The sequence below is a fragment of the Papaver somniferum genome, chromosome 9 (genome assembly GCF_003573695.1).
Source record: "Papaver somniferum cultivar HN1 chromosome 9, ASM357369v1, whole genome shotgun sequence".
Taxonomy (NCBI): Eukaryota; Viridiplantae; Streptophyta; class Magnoliopsida; order Ranunculales; family Papaveraceae; genus Papaver; species Papaver somniferum.
The window spans coordinates 183574830-183585866 of NC_039366.1; the positions used below are offsets into that span (position 1 = coordinate 183574830).

General features: G+C 38.9%; 1 protein-coding gene across 1 annotated transcript; it reads right to left on the reverse strand.

Annotated features, from left to right (window-relative positions):
* Window positions 1-7322: 7322 nt before the first annotated feature.
* On the reverse strand, window positions 7323-10258 carry LOC113312960 (protein DWARF 53-LIKE-like). Its single transcript, XM_026561693.1, has 3 exons — window positions 10212-10258; window positions 9197-9443; window positions 7323-9092 (listed from the first exon to the last, which is right to left on the reverse strand). Exons 1-3 carry the CDS (start codon window positions 10256-10258, stop codon window positions 7323-7325), a joined length of 2064 nt encoding a protein of 687 aa, XP_026417478.1.
* Window positions 10259-11037: the final 779 nt, after the last annotated feature.

The window sequence follows — 11037 nt, forward strand, 5'->3', positions numbered from 1 at the left end:
CGATACTCTACTTACTACAATCTACAATCACATCATCCATGTAAAGAGGATCCGGGTTATATGGATTGGTATAACCAAATTTCTCATCCCTTCATTATAAATAAGGAGAGTCAGAAGATAGCTCATAAGGGGAAGGCCAAGTCAATCAAGATCACCAACAATTCTACTTCCGAAGATGTAGTCAACACTTTCAAGATAATGGTAAGAATGACTTCATTTTATACTATTTTCATATATTAGTTATGGTAAAAATGTCTTCAACCTCACCGGTTATAAGTTGTTGGCAAATGAAAAAATAAATTGTCGCGGGTAGGGAGATGTTGAAAAAATGAAGGCCAAACTTGGTTGCAAAACACCATTGACCGTGGAAGAACAAAAAGACATCTACAACAAGTGGGGTGAAATCATCAACAAAGGACGAGGACCCGAGGAACCCGCACAAAGGCCTACCACTAAGAGATCTCGACAAGTTGGTGAAGGTACAAGTGGAGATGGTGCTACCGGCCAACACGGTAATGAGGCGTTGGAATATGAAGACCAAGGTGGAAGATGAGGTGGTCGTGGAACTAAGAATAGGGGTCGTGGTTAAGTGCCCTTTAATTTTTCCAAGTTCCTTTTAATGTTTTCTTAACTTTTATGTACACTTTTATGGTGCCTCAAACACCTTTCCTTTTAGGTGCTGAACTTTGTTTTTAATGGTGCTGGGATTGTGTTATGGACACCTTGAATTTCATGTTTTAATCAATATCCTGTAATTTGTGGAATTATAAACTTTACCTGGAATTTATAACGTTCGCCAGGTTCGGTGCATATCGTGAATTACAGGATAAGCCGAACCTGACAAAAAACTCTGATTTTTTGTCAGGTTCGGCTTATAACATTATTTCACTGTAAGCCGAACCTGACAACAAAAAAAACAGAATTTTTTTGTCAGGTTCGGCTTATCCTGTAACTAATGATACAAGCCGAACCATCTCATGTGTTCATGGTTCCATTTTTTTGTCAGGTTCGGCTTATCCTGTATTGTTAGTTACACGCCGAATATTAATATGATTCGGCTTAGATCTGCGAACTAATATGCGCCGAACCTATTAGAAGTTTAAAAATCTGAAATGCTAGCCATTACTTAAACAAATTCGTCTTATGTTCTAACCTTCTTATGAGGCGAACATTGTCCTACAGGTTCGGCTTATTCGGTAGTATTAGTGTTGCGCCAAACCTATAATTACGACAGTTTATTCGTTAGTAATATTAATGACATGCCCTTCATTTGCAAGGTTTGCGTAATATACCCTTTTAATTCATGAACGAAAAGGGTACTTCTTCGAATACTAATATGATTCGGCTTAGATCTGCAAATTAATATGTGCCGAACCTGTTAGAAGTTTCAAAATTTGAAATTCTAGCCGTTACTTAAACAGATTCGGCTTATGTTCTAACCTTATTATGAGACGAACATTGTCTTTATTTGCACAAGAATCTATGAATGCCTCTTGTTTGAAATATATATCCGTTGGAACCCGTATTATATATATACATACATGAGTAGGATGTATCTTCAGAGCATATACCTAAAAAAATGGCACCCCCAACTCATGAGTTTACTTTATAAGAAGATTTGTCTCTTTGCACTAATTACGTAGCATACTATCCAAAGAAGGGTGAAGAACGACGAGTGAAGGGCTTGATGAGTATGTACTACTTAGTTAGAATTCATGAAGCTTTCAGCACCGAAACGGGTAATCCTCACAACCGGGATAGTGTCGCCTTGTTTTTCCGAATTGAAACTATTAAAAAAACGATCAAAGACTTTATAGCTTTAGTTCGGATTGTGAGTCTATATCTTCTAAAGGGTGAAACAAACTCTGAGATTGAAGATCGAGCTCTAGAGGAATGGCGAAGATGGAAATGAAAGAATTTCGAATACAAAGATCACTACTACATTCTTAGAAGGTTTCTCATTACCCGTTTTGAATATTAGCAAAATTCGACTAGAAATTTATTGTCAGGATATTATGTAACGGGTGTGTAATCAACATTTTCAATGAATTTGAAAAGTCTATTTGGAATGATATAATAATTATTGTGTTCATGAATCATGTAAGGTTCAGCTTATCCTGTAATTCACGTTATGCGCCGAACCTGGCAAAAAATCTGATTTTGTTGTTGTCAGGTTCGGTGCATAACCGGAATTACAGGATAAGCCGAACCTGACAAAAAAACTCTGTGTTTTTTTATTGTCAGGTTCGGCTTTCAGTGAAATAATGTTCTAAGCCGAACCTGACAAAAAACCAGAGTTTTTTTGTCAGGTTCGGCTTATCTTGTAACTAACGATACAAGCCGAACCATCTCCTGTGTTCATGGTTCCAGATTCTAGAAAACAACACATTCCATAACCAAAAAGTAAATCATTCAACTATTTCGTTTTGATGGGTACATGTAACTGAAATTCTAGTCAAAATATCATCCTCATCATTCACGAAAATGAAAAGACAAAAAATACGCGGATAAATCCATGAATTTTTTTTATGGAGATCCTAAACAAATTGCATCCTCTTCACTGACCTCTTTCTCATCCTCTTTACCGACCTCTTTCTTATCATCCTCATCACTTGAAAACGTAATTACTTGTCCACTTGGGGGCTGCACATTCAAAGAAATCCAAAGATCCATTTCCATCGCATAATTTGCACACCAATCCATCGCATAATTATTTTAAAAATCCAGGCCAAAATGCTTCACTCATCAAGGGTGGTAATGGGCAACCGGGTCTAAGTTTGAGGCCGATAAAATGACAATTTTGAACAAATCCAATAACAAGTCTTCTATCTTTTACACCATCATGGCAAGGTCTTGTCGGAGGCGCGTAAGTAAAACTACTACCCGTCCACCCGAAACAATGTATGACGCAATCGAATGCCTCCGCTATTAAAAACCCACAAATAGGCATCATCATCCAATGTTCTTGGGTGATTATAAAATCCCCATGTAGACGATGTTCGAATGCAATGTATTCTACTGCCACCCCTGCATCTCCTCTTGGACTCCTCTCATCATTGTCTTGTAGAAATCTTTGTTTCGGCGTAGCGTTTGTAACAATCGTTGCCTAATATAGGTGACTTCATTTTCATGGGGCACCGGATTGTTCCCTTCCTTAAAAGGACCAAGTTGTTCTGCCGTGACGTAATATCCACAATTTCCATCACCATTTACGTCGTCCATTGTTACAATATGCTCATGAATTATCGGCGATAGATCTTCCAAGTAGTTATCGCATATAAAATTGATAGGCCTCAAATAGTTACCAGACTTATCTCTTCTTGGCCCTCTCATCCTACCAATTTCATGTACGGTCCTTTTCTCCTTTATGTTAGTTTGTGAAGGATACATCTTACTCTTGCCCTTGACATCCTTTTTAATATCCTTTGCTTGTGACGGACAATCATTCTCATCGACCTCTTTGTTACTTGTTTCCGCTTTTTGAATACTTGGACGACCACGTTTTTTTGGAACTTTCACTACTTCCTCCTTCATCACCTTCTCAATTTCCTTCTTTGCCTTCTCATATCTTGCATCATGGTAGTCAACGCCGTATGGATCCCTATGAGTAGCCAATAGTTCCTTGTTGGCTTGTCTAGTTTGAAAATTATTCATTTTCTTACTCTTCCTACCTTTCGGTTCACTCTTCTCCGGTTCCAAAATATTTTCTTGGGTGAAAGGATACATAACCGGCATCATGTTGTCCCAAAAGATTTGTTTTTGAGCTCGAACATCTTCCTATACATCTCCGCCAACTTTTTCCCATTTGTCGTGTCCCAAATTTCTAGATCATCCTCGTCGTCTTCGGTCGGGAGAGGATCGAAGCTTAATTGTTTCCAAAAATGATCAATATCCTCAAATGGTATAATACCATCCTTGTTCCGAAGTATGTCGTGGTGGCATGGAAGTCCCATAGATGTTTTCATTTTACAAACACATTCTTCCTCCAAGTTGGCGCCTAACTTCTCAATCAAATCTACTTCTTTTATCAATTTGTCAATGCATAGATGAGAGACTCTATGACTTAATCCTCTTATCCATTTACTATTATAATTCTTGTGTTTGAACATAAGGTTATGCTCTAAAGCCGCTTTAATTCTCACAACATCACTTTTGAAATATTCATCAATTGCGTTAAATACCGTGGCAAACGTGTCAACACATCCAAAAACGTTCTCCTTCAACCGATAGTGAGCCGGATCTACCGTACTTATGGCTTGGTTGTCGAAGTGTTTGTGTCGATTTGTGAAACAAGACACAAAACTTTCTTTATTAGGTTCCAACACATCTTTCAGCAAGTAAGTAATGACGTCAGGGTAGTCGGTCCTCCAATAGTTAATAAGCATTTTTACATTTTCTTCGTAACATCCTCGGTGATTGACCATACCAAAGCGTCCCATTCGCCTTGGAAATAAGCCCACAACATCTCATTATGTTCATGTTGTTCCAAGAATTCCTTCTTTTTCTTTACTCGTGTCTCCACCGGTAGTTTAGCAATATTCTCTAATTCTTTCATCTTAAGTAGTTGATTTAACAGTTGGCATTTTTTCCTAACATTGCAACATATATGAAACGTACAAAGAAAGTTGAATGCTTCCGGAAATACCTTGTTAATAGCATACATCAACGATGAATCTTGATCGGAAACGAACACTTTAGGAAGAGAACCCTCCGGGAAGATCAACTTCAATTGTTCTAACCCCCAAACATAACTTTCTTTCTTTTCGTTTTTCAAGAAACAAAAATCCACGGTGAACGGTGCCTTTGTCGACGTATGCCCCACAATGTTCAACAACAGCATCTCATATTTGTTAGTCTTATACGTGCAATCCAATATAAGAACTTGTGGGATGCATAGAGTCAATTGGACGCATTCCGGGTGGGCAAGAAAAAGGTGTGTGACTTGACCAAACTCATCCAAATTCTTTTGGAAAGCATAGCTATGCATCACCCCTAACCACATCACTTGTTGCATCACCATCCTACCTTGAAAATTGAGTCTTCTAATCTTATTTCTTGCATTGTAGATAGTTTCCATAGTCGACTTGTTATTCTTGTCGCCCGCCTTCAATTTACTAAGAATCCTAGACGGTGGCAAACGTGCTTGTGTCATTTTATCCACTTCTAGAATCTCGTTGGGTTTGAGTCGTGCAACTTTTGCATGTCCATGAAGATCACGTGGACGTGGGTGGTTATGACGACAATCCATTTCTTTATTCATAACCCAATATTCATCATCTTCGTTCAAAGACTTATTCTTGTTCTTGAGGTTGAAAACGATCTTGAAAGGGCACCTTGTTTTCTTCGTCTTTATCCTATTCTTTCTCCCGGTCTTACCAACATATACAGAACCCTTTTTAACCTTTCTATCGCCAGTTCCATTTCGCTCACAAATCAATTCAAACCGATTCCCTCGGATTTGTCGTCCTTCAACTAGTACGCAATTTATCTTCATCGCGTGTTCTCATCCTAAGCCACTGCTTCGGGTTTAGTTTTCCATCTTTACATTGTATGAAAAACTTCGGAATATTCCTACAACATTAAGGTAAGTACCAAGTTCTTACATACCAAATCATTTTGGAAGTGATCCTTGGTATCCTCGTGAATTATCTCTAATGGAACTGGTTGATTTTCCATGGTTACAGGTCCTACAAGCACGATCTACAAAGAATATCACAAGGTAAATACTAGAAAAGGAATATAATAGCAATGTTCGGCTCATTCGACAATCATATTCTGTGCCGAACCATTAACATTTACAGGTTTCGGCTGGTACGACATTCTCAATATGTGCCGAACCAAGAACAAAATTTTAACCCAACAAATAACAATTTAATGTTCGGCTCATACGATAATAATATTATGTGCCGAACCTAAACATTAAGAGGTTTCGGCTTATACGAAGTTCTCAATATATACTGAACCAACAACATTACTTTAACCCAAAAATTTACAAATTCATGTTCGGCTTATACAGTTTTGAATATATAAGCCGAACCTGTAATAATTTTTATTCCGGGATGTTCAGGATGTTGTTCGGCTTATACGAAGTTCCCAACATATGCCAAACCAATAACATTACTTTAACCCAAAAATTTACAAATTCATGTTCGGCTTATACGATTTTGAATATATAAGTCGAACCTGTAATAATTTTTATTCCGGGCTGTTCAGGATGTTGTTCGGCTTACTATGAAACTTTCATATAAGCCGAACTACTATCTAGCAAAAGGGTTGGAATTGAAAATTATAGGTTCGGCGCATTTGAAAGGAGATTCAGTGAGCCGAACCGTTCATCATTTGGGTTGAAAGTGGAAAATATAGGTTCGGCGCATGATGTAACCACATTCAATGAGCCGAACCGTTCATCATTTGGTTGATTCGGCTCGTAGATGTCAGCTGAACCGGATCCTGGTTCGCCGAGCCATGCAGCAAAAATCCAAACTTTTGATAATTTGGAGCTATATAAGTGAGATTGAGCATAAGATAGAAGTTTACCTGTGTATTAGAAGCATTGGGTTCCTCATATATGTACTCGTCAACCGGATTTGGCTCATACAAATCATCATTTTGAGTTTGTGTTTGAGCTTGAGTTTGTGTAAAATCATTCTCATAACCTAAGAAATAAGCCATTTGGGAATCATTGTTGTAGTTGATATGTATTTTCCTAGGTTTTTTAGATGAATTATGACCCTCCTCATCCTCCATCGAATCAAGAATTAAAATTTTCTCACTTTCTCCTTCTTTTTCTCTCCTTCTTAACCAAAACTTTGATTTTTTTCCCCAAAATTTTTTCATCTAAACAACCTTATAATTCTAAAAATTATCTTAATCACTAATCAAAAAATTTAATCACTAATCCAGATTATTAACACTAATACATAAAGCGCAGATTTGTCATTATAAAAATTTTTGGTTAAGGGGCTTTCTCATTTTGTTATTTAACATTCCCTTTTGAAATAGTTGAGTATGCCTTGAAAGTTTTTGGTATGCCCAAAAACAGCATTCTTGCAAAATTTGAGCATTCATTTACTATTCAACCCACTGGTCTTAGTGGCTGGGTATTTTTAGAAAAGTTGGGCCCAAACTTCAAATAAGCATGAAAAAAAATAGTTAAAGCATCACTTGTTTCCTGAAGAGATGGTATAAGGGAAAAATTCGAACTATGGGATTAAACAGGTTAAAGCTGAAATTACAGACTCTAATTTACTACATTAATACTATATTTTTTATACATGGCACTTGCAAGAATTCCATCACTGTAGAATGATTTTTGCAGGAAGTTAAAATTCCGATGCTTGATCCTGCATTGGAAGCCCTTCACAACTAACAAGTTTCAAAACTGTACCAGCTCCAACACTATATATTTCTCGAGCTTCCGCAAAGGTATTGCCAAGAACATGCTCAACCCAATTGTCCAATGCGTTTCTGCTGTCGCAAAACCATGCAGCTGCCAGTATTTGCTCCATTGCTTGTGAATCAACTTCCAAGAAACCCTCATTCCCAATTTTGTTCTTATACCGTTCGTCCATTTTTATCAGTATGTCACTGGCAAGGGAATCCAAGTCGAACGGCTCAAACACCACACATTCATCCACTAGGTTAGTTAAATTATCCAGAGAAGCCAAAGTAGAATCTTTTGAAGTCGCTTCGACGGGTAAGTTCAAGTCCAGACACTTATTGGACGTTTTCTGAATTCGTTTAGCTGTTTCCATGGTTTCAATCAGCTTCCTCTTGTTCAAAAATGCTGGAGTAGCGCTGGCGTTTCTCGAAGACACGAATACATTGGAATTATTACGTAACGCGGTGGTGCAGTACTCAGGGTCATTTCTGATCAGTATCTGCATTTGCCAGCTTTGGGCTGCTAGCATCTTTTCCTCGGAGAATTTTGATGTTTCTTTCCTGAAACTGAACGTTTCATTACTCTTGAAGTCGCTTGACGTAACTGCGAAGACAGAATTGTTGATACTAATCTCTCGTCCACGAGAGTCAATAAATTTGCCTGTCTGGATAGCATGGACTAGGCAATTATGCATCCTGGTATCGGCCTTATCGACATTTTCGAGAAAAACTACTGACAGTGGATTCTTCCTTATCTCTGAATAGATGTAGTCAACTATAAAACTCCCTCTGAAACTTGTGTCGAAACCATTCATCTTTTTGGAACGAAAGATTGAATTCGGTGGAGAGATCCTGTCAGGACAAGCTAAATCCATACATATTACACTTTCTCTGCTGCCGAATAGCATCTCTGCAAGGGCAATAGCAAGTTTCTTTTTGGCAACCATGTCAGACCCGTGGAAACTCAACCATATATCACCTTTCACGCTTGCCCTGAGGCGTCGTTCCTTTCCTGATCTGCAGAGAGCTACAGTACGGCTCACCGCATATACTGCTTCATCTTGTCGGCCAACCTTTTCTTTAAGAGATTTCCAGAATAGCTTGAAATCTGTCGAATCAAACTGCACAACTGAATTAGGCCCAGTGCAGGAAGAAAATTGAAGCTGCTGGGGCCTGAGAGGTTTTTCTTTGACCTCATCAACTTCTTCATTAACTTGACTAGTGGGATGGTTTGGGTCCTGGACAAACGAGTAGAGTGTTCCGAGACCTAAATCTGTTGTAACCGATGCAGCGGAGCAAGGAGACCCGTGACCATCAAGTACAACAGATAGAGAGTAAGCAGGATTCGCCTCACACTTTGAAGGTTTTTGGTGCAGTGTGTCTGGAGAAATCTCGCTTTTATCTCTAGAATCAACGGGAATTGACGAGGTTACACCCTGTGCTGATGTCTTAGGCTGCAACTTCGCCAGTGCACTATCACATACACTTTCAATTGGTGATGCATCTATCACAGTGTTAGCATGATTATCAACTCTTTCTTTCCGCTCTGGCGCAACTGGAAAACCCATAATGCAAGGAAATGCTTGTGATCCTACTTGAGTAACATCTCTTTCCACGGGTGAGCTGTTGTGGTGGAGACATTGGCAGATATCGTTCCATTTCTTTTGCAGCACTGCAACTTTAGCATATAATTCTGTTTTATCATCTTTGGCCTGCAGAAGAGAAACGCATCACAATGTTTACATTATGAGGAAATATTTACTTTAAGAGTCTAAGCTTACCATTTTCTGAGCAGTGCAGAGACGGAGATACATACCTTAGCCAAATCCAGCCCATTGTTTGTGTCGCCTTCAGTGGACTGCATCCACGCAGGCAAGCTTGCTTGGTGCTGATCTGACTGTGAATTGGCACGTCCCACCGTCAGAACAGCAGAAACTTCTTGCTCACATTTATCACTGCACAGTTTGCAGCGAGAAAAAGGTCCGTATGTGCTTCCCAGTGGAGCCACCAGGTTGGGCGGTGTGGAAAAGTACCCGCCTAGTGGTACAAATGACTCCATCAAGCTGCAAGTATATCATGAGCACAGACTATGAGATCTTAAAATTACTGTATTAGAAGTTTAACCCTCAAGGGATTAAGGTGAAACTCTAGAATCATTTAGCATGCCATCTCTATATTCTTTTAGTACCCCATAAAGCTTACAAAAGAAGGGAAATTATCAAGTTTTAAGTTTTCGAAAGCTTCTTTTAGTCGACGCTAATTTTTGTTTATTCACCTCCAAAGCAAAGGAAAGAAAAGAAGCCGAGAAAGGAGCCCGCACCGAAAGGGTTGCATATTCCTAAAGGCAAAGAACTGTTGTTGCCAGCAAAGAAGAACAGAATGCTTTGGGGCGAGGCTCCAGATAAGTCTTCCATCTTATTTGGTTATAAAGATTCTTGGGCCGCAAAAGTCTGCCAGACAAGGGTATGTTTTTTCTTGTTTTTCTTAGCATTCAAATTTCAACTGATTGTGATCCATTTTGTTTGTTTATTTGAGTTCACCAATATGTGTTAATATTTGTGTATATTTGTGTTTTTTAGGACCATGCAAGATGCACAAAATTGCTCAAGTGTCAAAGGGATAAACATTGGCCATTAAGTAAGGAATGTGCTTTGGTTCGAGATCTAGTAGTAAGTACAGGATTAGGGCCCGGAATCCTCAATTGCCAAATGGAGTACGATAATGTTGTGGTCTCTGCCTTCAGAGAACGATATTGGCTTGAAACCGATATATTTCATCTTCCGTTTGGAGAGATGACAATAACAACGGACGATGTGAAGCAAATTACTGACCTTGAAGTTGAAGGACAATCAGTATTTGAAGGTTTCAACAACAACATGGCTTGGTCTGACCTTTACGCTCTTCTTGAAGAAACACTTGGGTGGGAGAAAGATGAAACCGAGATGGAGTTTAAGTTGGCTGGTGGTTATGACCCAAAGAAACCACACAAACTAAAAAACCCGTTGAAGAAGCTATTGTTGAAGAATCTGAGGAAAAAGTTCAAAGGAACTTTCAAGAGGGAAAAGGCAGATGAGGTGATTGATCGAATAACAACTAAGCGTACAGCCACAGCTTACTTGTTGTATTCTCTTGGGACCGTATTCTTTCCCAACAACTCGAGAAATCGGGTGAATGTTCATTATCTTCAATTGTTGAGGAATTTGGACAACACCAAAAACTATTCGTGGGTCACTGCCACCCTTGCATATCTACTTGATAGCCTAAGGAAAGCCTCGAGGGTTGGAGCTACTGAAATTGCCGGGAATGTTGCGATTCTAATGGTAAGTTTGATTACATTTTTTATTCAATTATATAATGTTTTGTTATATTTTTAGTCATGAGATTAATGGACTATACTCACTCTTCTTTTTAGGCATGGGTTTATGACCACTTTCCTAGCTTGGCCCCTCCTACTAATTGGGAGGAGGATGATTATGGCCCTACGGGAAAGAAGTTCATGTTCACCGGTAGACAACAAAGGTTCAAAGATGACAAGCTCATTCGAATGAGAGAGCAAATAGATGATTTCACCGTTGAAAATGTTATATTTGGCCCTTATGTGAGGATCCGCAATGGAGTTGATGTTCGTAGGTTCACAGAGACCGCAGGCTACAACGG